Source organism: Camelina sativa, chromosome 6, assembly GCF_000633955.1.
Source record: "Camelina sativa cultivar DH55 chromosome 6, Cs, whole genome shotgun sequence".
Lineage (NCBI taxonomy): Eukaryota > Viridiplantae > Streptophyta > Magnoliopsida > Brassicales > Brassicaceae > Camelina > Camelina sativa.
The window spans coordinates 4,789,226-4,804,588 of record NC_025690.1 but is presented as its reverse complement, the minus strand read 5'-3'; the positions used below and the strand labels follow the sequence as shown (position 1 = coordinate 4,804,588).

Sequence of the window (15,363 nt, the reverse complement as noted above, 5' to 3'; positions counted from 1 at the left end):
AAGTTGTCTTCCTTAATCTTCTTACTCCAGTGAACAAACTTGTTGGTAAAGTGTCAGTGGTATCACCATCTGATAAACAAAGGTTCAGACCCTTTAAAACAGAGAATCTAATCAAACATTTTGAAAGGCTTTCACATACCAATACCAATGAAACATTTCCATTAACCCATTAAACCTCATATTGTCAACTCATTAAGTTTTTGGATTGGTTTAATTTGAGTTGATCCATAAATTTGGAGCCATTTTGACATTCCTAACTAAAACTCTTATATCTTTTGTAAATTCCAATGATTTCATTAGTGGAACTATCAAATCTCCGACGAGCTTAAGGACTTGAAAACCTTCTAATGTAAGTTTTGTGTTCTTCTCAAACCGGTTTAAAAATAGAAATGTTGTGACTTGTATAGTACTCAAGTCTCAAGAAATAAAATAATAACATAGAAATATACCAAATTAAATAACCAGTTCTAAACAAACATATTAGGTTATCGATTTGGACCATTTGGTTTTGTTTCAACCCAAAAGAAATGTTTAAACAAAATATATGATGCACTGATTCGGTTTAAATTCTGATTGGTTAGGTTTGATTTGATTTGGTTAAAATACGTAAAAAGTTTAAGCAATCAAAAAATAATAAAATGCGCCGGAGGGACGACGACAGCCGTCGTGCACGTGATGTTGCCGGGAGTTCACGTGCATCCATGTGATGTGATGTGATGTGAGGGCTTTGGGACGCCTCGGTCGTAATTTCCGCTTCCTTCATTATGTTTAATCAAATCCTAAAAGTGTATAGTTAACGTTGGTTGTTGTTTTGTTAACATTATCTCTCGTTTTTGTTAACATAATCATTATTTGAAAAAAAAAAATATGTATATACTACTATTAGCGGCACAGTGGTTCAATGTACTAGCCATCTCGATAGGAGGACATGTCTCGTGATTAAAAATATTTTAATTAAAATCTACCAACAAGAATGCATCGGTGCAATTAATATCTTATCATTATGATTCCATTTATAATCTCTCATTGCATAGATGTTAGTATTATATTGATTAGAAATATAATTTTTAAAGTAAGGAAAAATGGATAAGCCTTGTCAGTTGTCTCATAATTTTTCCGTATCTTATACAAGTACAGAAATAATCAATTATAACTTTAAGAGTTTAATGCATAGCCTTATTCAATAATATAAAGTGTAGTTTCTTTATAAATCGTAGATAAATAATCTCAATAAGTGTTGATATTGTATGATCTCCATATATAATTCTAACATAAAACAAGTTTTAACACAATCAAATTCAATGCATCGAAACTGCACATAATTAAATTTAAAATTAAACTAAACTTTAGAAAATTTGTTTTTGAAGATTACCCTAAAATGTGCTTGGTATTATTACCCTAAGATGCGCTTGGTATCACATTTGCATTGTTTATAAGAGAAATTGTAACAATGCATATTGTTAAATTTGGAGTTTATCTTGGGCTTCCAACTAAAAACCAATTGGCAATTAGTAGATTGACTCTAACCTTTTATATATTAGTGATAGTTTTTATCAAACTTCAGATGTGGGACTTGGATTATATCCCAACAATTTTCCCTTCAAACCAAGGACCACATGTGAGATACTAACACGCCTCCTCGAGATGATAACTCCATCTCGAACCGATAATAAACCTCTTTTTGGGCTCCCATTACTTGGATTAACAAGAGGCATGTCTGTATCCACTTTTCTAGATCTACCAGAACTTAAACATTGGGCTCTGATACCATGTTAAATTTGAAGTTTATCTTGGGCTTCCAACTAAAAACCAATTGACAATTAATAGATTAGCCGTAACCCTTTATATATTAGTGATAGTTTTTATCAAACTTCAGATGTGGGACTTGGATTGTATCCGAAGATATTGTTGTAATTGTTCTTGCAATAATCTTACAAACTATATAGGAATCACTTTCTTTTTTTGTGTGTCAAAGTAACTACATATATTTTGGTAAGTAAAGTAGTAACTACATATATTTCTTTGCATCGGCTATTTTAGGCTAAACAAATAAAATTGTTATAAAAAAACAAATAACTATATATAGAAATCATCTCTGAGCATCTAATATGGTTATAATATGTCCAGGTAGACGGTAGAAATGAATGAGATTACTATACGACCAGGGTTGGATGTAAACTCGTAAGCTACATTTTTTTTTTGGTAAGTGAGCTCGATCCTACTCGCAGACTCAAGCACTGACACATGCTTGAATGTTACCGACGAGTTAATGGAGTCACCGGCTCGTTGGTAAAGACAATTCACCATAAGCTATACATTTTGTATACTGTATATGGATATACATATACCTATGAAATCATAAAGTCAATTACTCTAAAAAAATTTCTTCTTTTATTTAGTTCCTTTTAAATCTTTATATTATGGATTTTCAAACCCATAAAAATCGAAACCGCATTCATCCAAAACTTGGATTATTTACATTTTAGATTAACATAGAAATTTATTGATGATAAAAGAGACCAGTGGATTGTCAAAAAAAAAAAAAAAAAGAGACCAGTCGACTTTTCATAATTTTAAAATTTGGACTTCAGATTCGTCGAATATGCTCACAACTAATGTGACCCGACAATTATTATTTTTAGGTCCTACTATTAAATACTACTCCTAGATACTAATACTCAAATTTTATAGCATTACATAGACAAACGAGTGTATAATATAATCTAGTAGGACTAATTAGTGCTTAGAATCGGCTCCCCTACTTAATTACAGCAGTTAACCTTTACATTAAAAAAAAATCAAGAAACAAAGAAACCTTTACTTTTGAGGGAACATCGCAAGAGATCGAGGGTGTGTACAAAAGTTTGGTTACAAAACTTTCCCATTAAACGACGAATACATTTTTTTTTTAATCTCTTCTTCTTCTTCTTTATCTTCCTCATTCACCTGAAGAAAGAAAAATTAAAGAAACAAAGATTAAAAAAAAACACAAAAACTGTTTCTTTAATCGATTCATCTCTTCTTCTTCTTTCTCTTGAGACATTGATCGGATCGGATCTACAAAGACTCAGTCAAAGAAAAAGAAGCGATTTTTTTTGCACCTTCACTAAGAAACTACTGATTTGTCTATGATCAGGTGTTACTTTCTTTCCTTCTTCATCTTCTTCTCTGTTTCCGCAACTTTTCCGGGAATTTGAATATTTTGCGGGAAAAAAAAATCGAAACCTTTTCTTTTTTTCTTCTCGGCGGTTACTTAGAACGGTTTCGTTGATTGAGTATAAGCAACACTAATCATTGATTATAAAAGATGCTCTCGTTGCCGTAATCTTTGCTGTGTGTTTCACCTTTTTCGCTTTCTTTCTTCGGTTTTGAAGTTAACTAAAACCTTTTTCTTTCAGGAATTGTGTCGAACACCTTCAATGGAATCTTCATCATCAGTCGATTACGTTGGCTCATCGTCTTCCAAACCCAGAAACCCTCCAGCTAAATCCAAAGGTTCGATGACATCTTTCTCAATCGATTCAAGAGGAACCAAGAAATCAGAACGACGATTGAAGAAGACGTTAATCCCACAACCAGAACCAGAAACAACTTCCCCTGAAGTTATTATAGAAAGTTCCAAATCCTCTGTTTCTGCTGAATCTGAAACACCGGTTTCGATCATAAGGATGAAGAAACAATCAGAGCCGAGGTTTTACCCTAGCCCAACGAACACGTTTTACACAGCGCCGCTTTACTCAGAAGCAAAACAGAGCTTTACCAACACAGAAGTCAGTGAATGTGCAAGCACGAGCACTATTGGTGTAGGTGGTATCGATTTGGAGAAGAATGGTTTAATGATATACAGAGGAAGTACAGGGAGTGATGTTAGTGACGAGAGTAGCTCGAGTGGTATGAGCAATGCAGCTTATAAGCCTCATAGAGCTAATAACGATAAGCGTTGGGTTGCGATTCAGGAGGTTCGTTCTCGTGTTGGTTCGTCCCTCGAAGCTAAAGATTTCAAGCTGATGAAACAACTTGGAGGAGGTGATATTGGGAAGGTTTACTTAGCTGAGTTGATTGGAACAGGAGCGAGTTTCGCTGTGAAAGTTATGGAGAAAGCAGCTATTGCAGCGAGGAAGAAGCTTGTTAGAGCTCAGACAGAGAAAGAGATACTTCAATCTTTGGATCATCCGTTCTTGCCTACGCTTTATTCACATTTCGAAACAAAGAATCATTCTTGTTTGGTTATGGAGTTTTGTCCTGGTGGTGATTTACATTCTCTCCGGCAAAAGCAGCCTGGAAAGTACTTCCCTGAGAACGCTGCTAGGTAAAAAACCGAGACTTTACGGTTAATGTTTCTCGTTGATTGCTTAAAGTTTTGATCTTTTTTGCTGTTTTGGTTTGTAGATTCTATGTTGCTGAAGTTCTTCTAGCTATGGAGTATCTACACATGCTTGGGATCATATACAGAGACCTTAAGCCTGAGAATGTTTTGGTTCGTGAAGATGGACACATTATGCTATCCGATTTCGACCTCTCCCTGAGATGTGCAGTCTCTCCAACGTTAGTACGGTTTGCAGCAACCTCGACACTTGACTCGAAAAGCTCAAGCTACTGTATCCAGCCGACATGTGTAGACCAATCGAGCTGCATTGTTCAGCCTGACTGTATCCAGCCAGTGTGTTTCACACCTCGGTTCTTAAGCAAGAACAAGAAGAAGTCGAATGATATGAGCCGCCAAATCAGACCGCTACCTGAGCTGATCGCTGAACCGACTAGCGCAAGGTCAATGTCTTTCGTTGGAACACACGAGTACTTAGCACCAGAGATTATCAAAGGAGAAGGTCATGGAAGCGCTGTTGATTGGTGGACGTTTGGGATATTCCTCTATGAGCTTCTGTTTGGGAAAACACCGTTTAGAGGAGTTGATAACAGAACGACACTCTTTAACGTAGTTGGACAGCCATTGCGGTTTCCTGAGCACCCAAGTGTGAGCTTTGCAGCTAGAGACTTGATCAGAGGGTTGCTAGTGAAAGAGCCTCAGCACAGGTTGGCTTATAGGAGAGGAGCCACTGAGATCAAACAGCATCCGTTTTTCCAAAGTGTAAATTGGGCTTTGATCAGATGCACCAGTCCACCTCAGATTCCTCAACCGGTTAAACCAATGGACCAAGCTCACAGTCTTCGTCATGGTCATAGTCAAGGACGTGGACATGGTGGTCATGATAAGCCACCTACTGTGGTGGATGTGAAGCCTTCTGGTAATTATTTGGAAATTGATTTCTTCTGATTTGTGTCTTTCACTATCATTTTTGGTTGGTTCAAACTTTGTTCCGGCGTAATATGGTTTTACTGTTGGAGGTTTTGTGTCTAGATTTTGTGCTACTGATGTGTTTCTTCTTACCAAATATTTGACTTGTGTGTCTTCTTCACGTTGTGGTGAGGTTGTATCTAGTTTTTCCAATACATATATTCAAAACAAGTTTCTTTATGCAACTATGGATATGTAAATATAATCATCATAGATGTTTCTCTTTTTCAATCATCCTATAAGATTAGTGTTCCTCATTAAGTTAGAGAGGAATGGAATGTTAATATGTTTCCTATTGAGGGATCTCAAAAAAACACATAAGGAATTACAATTATTGAAATGGTAAAGTTAGAGCAATAATGATTTTTTTTCTTTAAATTCCACTATTTAAAAATTTATAACAAATATTAAAAATTCAAAAATGTTCTCCTTTTTTTTTTTTTTAATTTCCCTGAAAAGTAAAAAGAAATAATTTTAGTTTTTACTACTATTAAAAAAACATATCAGTGAAACAATTTATTTTAGTAATAGCCCTCTTTAGTAGTTATAGAATCTATAAACATTAATGTTCATCTATAGTAATTTTCCTAAAAGGAATCTATAAAGACAAGGAATCTTAAAAGAAATGGTAAACTAGAGATGTAAAGATTTAGTCAGACTGGGTTGCAAAAAAATGAATTTAATTACGTGTGGTGTTTCCTAATTGATAATTTTATTAGTAGTTTACGTATAACACTTCAAAACAATCAAAGATTCAAAGAGCATCTCACTTAACTAAAGTAAACGTCTGTGACCGTATCAGTTTGACGAACGAGGAGAGACTGGTAGGTGATTAGCACACGTAAGTCGAACCTCTTCTGTCAGCCGTGGTTGGTAGAAGGATTGAGTCACCGACCTGTCAGTTTAACATCAGGCCCAATTGGCGTGGAGTTGCGAGAGACGGTTGGTTTGAGATTTAATGAATTAAAACATAAAAATTTCCAGAAAATTATTTAAATGATAACGAAATTAACATCTTCATTTCGATTGATTCGCTTCTTCAACTCTCTCTCTCTTTCTTCTACTTCTTCTTCTTCTAACTGCTTCTGCGAAACCCTAGATTTTGGTGTGAGGAAGAAGACTTCAATGGCGGAAGTAGGAGAGGAGAACGTTATCGTTAACGCTGTACCGGTCTCGGAAGATGAGGTGTACGGATTTAAACGGCAAGAGATGTACACTGATACGCTCGCCGGTACCGTTGGCCCGTATGGTCGCCATGTTTTCCTTTGTTACAAGAGTCACGAGACTTGGATTCCTCGTGTTGAAACTGAAGGTCTTCCTCAGCGTTTCGCTAAGTCGTTTAAGGATCGTAAAGCTGATTTCGGAGTTGAGGTAACTAACACAACAAGTGTTGTTTATTTGAGATTTGAATTTTTTTTTGTTGTGAAGAGTCTTGTTTATTTTGTGAATCTTTTTTTGGTTGTTGTTGTTGTTGTAGACGAAGTTGACGGTGTGTGGTGGTGGTGAATCGGATGGAGATGTGTTGATTTTCCCGGAGATGGTTAGATACAAGTAAGTTCTTGGCTTTCTGGTTTTGAATTCTTGCTTAGTAGTTCGATTTCTAGGGATTTAAGACCTGTAAGATACTCAGATTTTGTTATTTTTAAGTTGTGGGGATGATGATGTTTAAACCCGAGATTTGGATCGGAAAATCCAATTTCTGATCATTCGGTTGATAGATGCTTATGTGTTATCATTATTTGCGTTGTTTTGCATCCTTTAGCCATCTTGATACTTATCCTTGTACATGTTTATCTTGTTGTTGTTATTGTTAAAGGGCGCTTCAGGATACAGATGTGGATGGTTTTGTGGAAGATGTGCTTGTTAAAGGGAAACCATGGACCTCTGGGATTCAGGAAGAGTTAACTGGTTCCTTTGTGTTTGTGTGTGCTCATGGTAGTCGTGATAAGAGATGTGGAGTGTGTGGACCAGCTCTTATGGAGAAGTTCAAGGAGGAGATAGGTTCACGTGGACTTTCAGAAAAAATCTTCGTGTTGCCATGTTCTCATATTGGTGGGCACAAGTATGCTGGAAATCTGATTGTCTTCAGCCCTGATTCAGCTGGAAATATGTCTGGCCATTGGTAAGAAAATTTTCAAACTCAACATGCTTGTAGAATTCAGAAAAGAAATTGAACTGTAATCTTTTATGCATCAGAAAATGATATATGCTATTATGCAGGTATGGCTATGTGACTCCTGATGATGTGCCTGCAATGCTTGATCAGCATATCGTGGAAGGAGAAATCATTCAAAACCTTTCCAGGTCTGCTTTCCAACTTCTGGTTTCTAGTTAGTTGCAGATATGTCGCTGTTAAAACTTTTCTTCTTGTCCAGTATAAGTTTTATACCAACACCAATGCGTCTAGTGAATCTTGCACTAGATGTATAACTTCGTGTTGGAACTTGGAACCACAACTGTTTTTCAACATACAAAAACTGTTGTTTGCTAATGGATGCTACAAGTCCGAATTATGTCTTAACTAGTATGACTGTATGATGCTAAAGCATAATAGCTAGAACAGTTAACAAGTTTCTGCATAGAGACAGCAAAAAGTAACCTGTAATGTGTACTCTGGTTGAGGTTGTTATCTTCCGAACTAAGAAGCTCATAAACCTTCATTCAGTCACTTTATCTAAAAATATTGTTTTGTTTTATGAAAAACATTGCCAAGGGACCTTAAAGGTTCTTACCTTTTTCTGATTTCTCAAAAGCTTAGGTTCATTCAAAACTATGTTTCTTTGTTTAACCCTGATAATTTCCGTTTCAGGGGAGGAATGAGACTCAGAACTGAGGGTGAGGAAGCTGCAAAAGAGGATGAACTTAAAATCCCAAACGGAAACGGCAAAGTTGAACCACGCGAACCTGTGGTGCAGAAGGGATTCTCTGGAGGTTGTTGCCAAGGTGCAAACGGAGTTTCGTGTTGCCAAGACCAAGCTCCAGAGCCAGAGAAGAAAGAAGGATGCATGAAGCTAAACTGGTTGAGATCAATGGGGAAAGAAGAGGTTCTCTTGGGAGCAGCAGTAGTATCAGCTGTCGCAACCATAGCCGTGGCTTACAGCATTTACAGAAGGTCAGGTTAAGAACCTACACAACCTGCACCATCCTCCTGCCTCCTCTTTTGACCTATATACAAGAAAAGTTTATTTTTGGTAGCCAGAATATAACAGTAAAGGAAGAAAAGTAAACATGGAGAGGTAATAATAATATTTGGAACTATGTAACAATCATTTTGTTTCGGTATGGCAAATACCGGAATGGGATGTAATCTATCTTTGACTCGGTTTAGTTTGGTTATCTTGTTATATACACCGCCCTTGTCGTCTCTTTCTCTCTCTCTCTTTCTTCATCTTCATTACCCAATTCCTCAAATTCTCCCTTCTTTCTCTGTCTCTCGGAATAAGGGAAGAGAAAGGTCCTCGAAAGGTGATAACTTTAAGGTGTGTTTTGCCCTCTTCCTCTTTTGTGTGTTAAAATACAGTTTCTTTAGGCTCGCCTGAATTCTCTCCGACCATCATCATCACTCTTTCACTTTTTTTTTTTTTTAAATCTCCAATGGAGCTTGTCTGAATTGAATTCGAATAGTAAAGGCCAGAGATTTGTGTAAGTCTTGTCTATTCGAGGGTTTTTGTTCTCATTCTCAGTTCTGTCCATTTTGTTGAATTTGGTTTGTAATTTTGATTAAAAGGGTAAGTAAAATAAGTAATCGTCGTAATTCGCCTCCAATTAAATCTAACCCTTTAGACTAAGCCAGAAGGTTTCGGTTTCAATTTTCTTTATCCTCCCAAAACCCTAAAAACTCTTGGTCTATTTAGCCGACTACTCTACTCCTGTCCAGAAATCGAGTTTCAAGTCACCGGTGAAATTGTTGTAATCCCGGCGGTTGCTTCTTCCACTTTCATCTTTAAACATGTCGTCGCTGCGTAATTGTGTTCCACGGCCTGCTCATAAGGAGCGATCTCAACCGTAAGTTTGGTTGCTCTTCTTCTTTCTTTGTTTTTGTTTTGCCAAATTTCTCTTTTTTTTCTTCTTAAAGTTTGAATTTTTATATGTAGCAGGCAAGCTAGAAAGAAGTTTGGTCTCCTGGAGAAGCATAAGGATTATGTTATCCGAGCTAAAGCTTATCACAAAAAGCAGGATACTTTAAAGGTACCACTTACACTCACAATTGTATTTCTGTTATGATTCTGCTGTTGAGAGATCCCAGTTTTAGCAGAATATGTTTATGTAGTGTCTTTCAGTATAGACATTTGTTTATTATATCTGTGAGATAGCTAAAGAAACTCAAAACCATTCAAGGCATTATTCTTAGCTAGCTTGTGTTGTAGAGTTCAGCTTCTCTAACCCCCGTTTTTATTCTTAATTTACTGTAGATACTTAGGCAGAAGGCGGCATTCAAGAATCCAGATGAATTCAACTTTAAGATGATCAATAGTAAAACAGATGGTGGAAATCATAGACCAAAGTAAGCATATCTAATTTTGTCGTTTTCACCATTTCTTTTGTTACTCTCATGGTTCCTCCTTTTCTCTTTGGTCTGTAAATGTGACAAAGATATTGTTTTCAGGGATGAGGTAAATAAGTACTCTGCGGAAGAGCTCATGATAATGAAGACCCAAGATATAGGATATGTGTTCCAAAAATGGCAGAGTGAGAAAAACGTAAGTAGTCTTTCCTCCTTCACATCCCGAGAGCTTTCTGGTTACAATCATATTCATCCATTTTTCTCTTTCTTCCTTCTTTTATCTTTTGTAGAAAATTGACAAGCTTACTTCATCACTGCAATGTACTGAAGGTCAGTCAAGCCGTAGACATGTTTACCATGCAGAAGACAGGTTAATCCCAACTGTTTTTAGTCCTTTCTTACTTGGTGCAGCTCTTTCATACTTTTTCTCTTTCAATGGTACCACGTTAATCATGTTGTCTTATGATCTGTAACGCTGGTGCTTCTTTTATCAGAGAGGAGGCTAGAGAACTGGAGACAGAAAGTAGAAGCAAAAGTGATATCTCGGCGAGAGGGATCCCGAGAGAGATTAAAAAGTATGTCTCTAAAATGCATTAGATGTTTCCAAGGGTATCATATGGATAAGCAATACTCATCATCTTCTATTTCTTGAAATAGGAAAATGGATAGGTCCTATAGAGACCTTGAGGGACGGAAGAGCAGGGCTAAAGGTTTGGAAAAGTTATACGTGGATATGTCAATGCAGAAGGAATTACAGGTAATAATTATATCATCAGTCTCCAAAGAAATAACTGTTTCTTGATAATGTTTAATGCAACTAGAAGTAGAACAATCTCTGATTAAGAGGCTTTTTAAATGGACAGAAAAAGGGTCGCAAACGTAAGCTGCGTGAAGACGAGATACTCAATCCAAATGGTAAACCGGTATACAAATGGCGGGCCGATAGAAAGCGTTGAAGAAAAGCAGAGTTTTAATTATATAAGTTTTTGATCTCCCTTCCCTGCAAACGTTAGATGCAAACTTTGATGGGACATTTTTTGTTTACTTTTAAACTTTTCTTGTTGCATATCTGGAAAAGTTTGCTAATGCAATTGACGAAATTGAAACACACGGAGCCAAAATAGTTATGATATCGAAGACTTTGAATGTATTGCCCTCTTAACATAAAGTTCTCGTTACAAAAAAGAGACTGGTTACTAATAGCAATAGTTAATGTGCACTTATTCTCTTTTAATTTGGCTTTTACTTAAAATGTGCAAATCTTACTCTAAACGACTGTTGTTAATCTTACTTATTTTGGTCTTCGATTTCTTAAAAAACTTTTTCGAATTACGTGGGAGAGAGAAAAAAGGTAATGGGATTTTAAAATATACATGATTTGGTACGAGTTCAGATTTTGAATCAAATCCCGAACTATTAAAGTAACCAAAGTGGTTTAATTTTGGTAGCTGCTGGAGGGGTTTCTCATTAGAGTGTGTATATTATACATCTAATCAAAGATATGAGTGGAGGAGAAAGGAAAGAACAAGCTTGATTCACCAAGTTATCGTTATCCTGTGATTGGCGACGACGAGGATGTTGCACCTAAGGTTCAAGATTATGCGGATTGGAGTAGTTTGCCTTATGATACAGTACTTTATCTGTTTACTCGATTGAATTATCGCGATAGAGCTAGCGTAGCATCGACTTGTAGGACATGGAGAAGCCTTGGTGCTTCTTCTTGTCTGTGGAATTCATTGGATCTTCGTGCCCACAAGTTTGATCTTTCAATGGCACCTACTCTTGCAACTAGGTGTGCTCATCTTCAGAAGATTAGGTTTCGTGGCGTTGACTCTGCTGATGCCATCATTCATCTCAGAGCAAGGAATCTGCTTGAAGTTAGCGGCGACTATTGTAGGAAGATTACAGATGCTACATTGTCTAAAATTGCGGCACGCCATGAAGCTCTTGAGAGCCTTCAACTTGGACCTGACTTCTGTGAGAAGATCACTAGTGATGCTATAAGAGTTATAGCATTTTGTTGTCCTAAACCGAAAAAGCTACGGGTTTCTGGCACGAGGGATGTTAGTTCTGAGGCTATAGAATCTTTGGCCAAACATTCCCCACAGCTCAGTGATCTTGGATTCTTAGATTGTCTGAACATCAACGAACAAGCACTGGGAAAAGTTGTGTCTGTTTGCTACCTCTCTGTTGCCGGGACATCAAACATAAAGTGGAAAGTTGCATTAGATAATTGGGAGAAGCTACCAAAACTAACCTGTTTGGATGTCTCCAGAACCACCATTGACCATATTGCAGTTTCACGGTTGTTGAAATCATCACAGAGCTTGAAAGTTTTGTGTGCTTTAAACTGCCCTTTTCTCGAAGAGGATAAAAGTTTCAGCTCCAATAAATTCAAAGGGAAGGTCTTGCTTGCTATGTTTACCGATACTTTTGATGAGCTGGCTTCTATATTTCCCGACAACTCAAAGAAACCAAAGGATATATTTTTCTTACTGAAGAGATTTTTTGATAAAAAAGGATAAAAGCATCGACGAAATAATGCTTTGGATTGAGTGGATCATTCATTTCTCATACACTTCTACGAATTGCAGAGAGTAGTTCACAATAAGTGTCTCACCTCAGTTTCTGATATTGACTTCCTCACAAGCTCTTTCAAGACAAAGTGAACCTGTTGTTGCATACGCGTCAAACTCATTACGATCTTGTATATGTATAAGAGTGAAGTGAAGATACACTTCAGAAGAACTTACAGCATCCACAGAAGCTTTGGCTGGACCTAAGTAGCCCAGCGACCCTTCAATAAGACGGTGATAACCCTGTTCAGGTACAATCAAGTGAGGTTGATAGCCATCTGCCTCAGACAAGATTATCTTAACGCTTTGCAGAGAAAGATGGCGAACAAAAGGAAGCTTTTCGAGTGCAGCTGGAAGTTGATTGTCGAAAACTCCATAGATACGGTCACCTCCAGGAAGCCTCAAAATGTAAATAATATGAGGTTAACCAAAGAAAACCCAATAAATTAAGCGCCTACTGATTTCCACAGACCACAGGAAGATGAGTAACGATGTTTACCCGCCATCGAGATGTTCCTTGAATATCTTATACAATGCACGGCACATCTCTAATATAGTGTATAGTTGAGCCTGAGAACGAAACCAACAGATTTAGCCAATAGCTAAAAATGTAAGACTTCATTGAAGAGACATAGTTTCCCTTAAGTATACTCTCTCACCCCAGCATCGACTGTCACAGGCCGACCCATGTGGTGTAACTCCCTTTCAAGTTCCTCAAAATGCTTGGAATACCGGTCCTGATAACAGACTCCAAGTGCTGCGAACAAAAAAACATACAGCAATTGAAGAGCAATGTATAAAACAATACAATTAAAGTCACAAGCAAATCAGGCTTTGAATGAACACCTTAGAGAGCAGCTTTGCGAGATATATTTCGAACCCAATTTTGCTGGCTAAGTGACCATAGTCAGGACTGGTGTCAAAATATTCTCGTTCCTTGTGTCTCACAAGCATCATATCGACATTCTTATTGTTATCTGCTTGTGAACGGTTCACTATCCCAACACAAGGATGTTGCAGCTTGTATGATCTTCCTTCAAGAACCTTATTAAGGCAAGCAGTTTTGTACGTTAGATATATATTTCTAAGTTAAAATTGTAATATCAGTCATGCCTAAATCAGTTCTGTAGATTTAATTACTTGCATTGCATCATCCCTAGATGGGCTTACCAAGTATGATATCAGTCATGTACAATCATCAAACTAGACCGTGACACATGAACCAAGAAGAGATAAAAAGGTACTTACTGCTAATGCATTAGTTCCTTTGTCCATCAAGTCTAACTTGGTAAGAACACCAAATGTCCTCTCTCACCTGAGACGATCAAAAACATAATTTAATCGTCAAAAGACAATACCTCCTGCTAAATATTTAAATCATTCGCAACAGAAGAGCAAACAAACCTGTTGGATCGACATCTTTGGCGAGCTTAATTGCATCCGATGTGGCTATGTCTTGGTTAGCAGGGGATATAGCTAATATGATACAATTGGGCTGGAAACAAACAGAACTAACCAATTCAGAAATAGAAAGCTTAAGGTTTTAACAATAGCAAATAAAGCCTTAGCATATACAGCTTGATAAAACCCAAAAGCAGTGAATCTCACCTTATCAACATAAGTGCGAACCATGGTTTCGATATCCTTAACGATGGTTTCAGGCTGTCCCTCTGGAAAACAGATACGATATCAAATAACCTTCATACAGCCATCCAAGAATAAAGAAATGGAAAAGCAAACGAAGAGGTAAAAGAATCATACCAACAGTAACCTTGGTCAAACCGGGCAAATCAACGAGGCAATCACTAAAGTCACAGTTATGAGTTAAAGGCAGTCCAGTTTACTTTTTGTTTATGTTAGTTTTATGGATTTGGTTCGAATGATACAATTTTGGTTTAGGTTTTTAGTTCGGTTTTGATTATAACTTGAATTTAGATCGGAAAAGCTATTTAAAGATAGAAACAATAAAAACATCCATGTGTAATTTTCATCATAATCGACAAAAGAGATGGAAAAAAAAATTGAAAATGATTTATGAAAAGTGAAAAAATTATATATCTGCAAGGTACACACAAGGACAGTCGTAAGCTATAGGTAAATGGATCCCACCTACCTCATTCTTTTTTGGTTTGTTTACCTCACCGACGAGATTTTTCTATTCACTTTTCAGTTTTGGTCTTCTTTTCTATTGCTTTTTTTCTATTCTTCTTCAGTATCACAGATTCATAAGTAATAAGTTTATTTATATATCAAAAGTTCTAGAAATCGATCTATAAAGTTAGAGCTTTAACCACTCTCACTCACTAAGTAGAATCTTTGATACATTAATCAGTTCATATTTGAAAATTTATTCAGGAAAATATGTAAATAAATCATTTTTAGTTTTGAAACACACAAAATTATCAACTAAGAATTTAGCTAAAGAAATTTCGTAAATGACACATTAAAGGGAAAATTCATTCAAAATGTTAGATGTCTACACAAACACAATGACACATAAAACACATATGCATACATATGATTTGAAACAAAGAGCAAAAACTAAATACAAAAAAATATAAGTAAAAGTGGTGAAAAGGACCCGTGGGGGTGTGCTTCCGCGTCTGTAATAAGTGTTTTTGTCTTTGGAGAGAGAGAGAGTCAGAGGAGATTTCTTGTCACCTCTCTTCTCACTCTGACGACGCCTACGCGGAAAAAGCAAACCACTTTCGATTTCTTTACTCTTTTTTTTTTGTTTTTTTTTGTTTTTGGGTTCTTCTCAATCAAAAACCCAACACTCTTGTTTTTATAAAAGGAAATCTTTAACCAAATCAAACACGAATCATCGAAATTTTGACCAATTCTTCCACCAGTTCCAGTGTCAACTTCAGTTCTTCCATTTTTTTCTTCTCCATCATCTCTCTCTCTTTCATATCGCTCTCTCAAATTCCCTTCTTTGGCGTGCAGTTGACGAATTGTGATTTTGATTGTTGTCTCTTCTTTCTTTTATT

The 15,363-nt window shown here is 36.6% G+C and overlaps 3 protein-coding genes and 1 pseudogene across 8 annotated transcripts; 3 read left to right on the top strand and 1 right to left on the bottom strand.

Annotated features, from left to right (window-relative positions):
- LOC104790415 (serine/threonine-protein kinase D6PKL3-like) lies at positions 2,814-5,478 on the top strand. Its single transcript, XM_010516170.2, has 3 exons — positions 2,814-3,136; positions 3,399-4,309; positions 4,390-5,478. The coding sequence occupies exons 2-3, from the start codon at positions 3,420-3,422 to the stop codon at positions 5,270-5,272; spliced, it is 1,773 nt and encodes a 590-aa protein (XP_010514472.1). The 5' UTR covers positions 2,814-3,136; positions 3,399-3,419; the 3' UTR covers positions 5,273-5,478.
- LOC104790412 lies at positions 6,273-8,637 on the top strand. Its single transcript, XM_010516163.1, has 5 exons — positions 6,273-6,664; positions 6,771-6,844; positions 7,110-7,415; positions 7,514-7,597; positions 8,103-8,637. The coding sequence occupies exons 1-5, from the start codon at positions 6,290-6,292 to the stop codon at positions 8,413-8,415; spliced, it is 1,152 nt and encodes a 383-aa protein (XP_010514465.1). The 5' UTR covers positions 6,273-6,289; the 3' UTR covers positions 8,416-8,637.
- Positions 8,669-10,945, top strand: LOC104790414 (probable U3 small nucleolar RNA-associated protein 11). 6 transcript variants are annotated; one of them, XM_010516165.2, is made up of 9 exons: positions 8,669-8,772; positions 9,171-9,298; positions 9,388-9,481; positions 9,706-9,797; positions 9,900-9,993; positions 10,088-10,167; positions 10,292-10,372; positions 10,455-10,554; positions 10,661-10,945. In XM_010516165.2, the coding sequence occupies exons 2-9, from the start codon at positions 9,243-9,245 to the stop codon at positions 10,751-10,753; spliced, it is 690 nt and encodes a 229-aa protein (XP_010514467.1). In that variant the 5' UTR covers positions 8,669-8,772; positions 9,171-9,242; the 3' UTR covers positions 10,754-10,945. The 6 variants fall into 6 exon arrangements, with proteins under 6 accessions (XP_010514467.1, XP_010514470.1, XP_010514471.1 ...); XM_010516168.2 differs by having other exon boundaries at positions 8,670-8,772; positions 9,391-9,481; XM_010516169.2 differs by having other exon boundaries at positions 8,674-8,935; positions 9,391-9,481.
- LOC104698701 lies at positions 12,419-14,491 on the bottom strand (annotated as a pseudogene).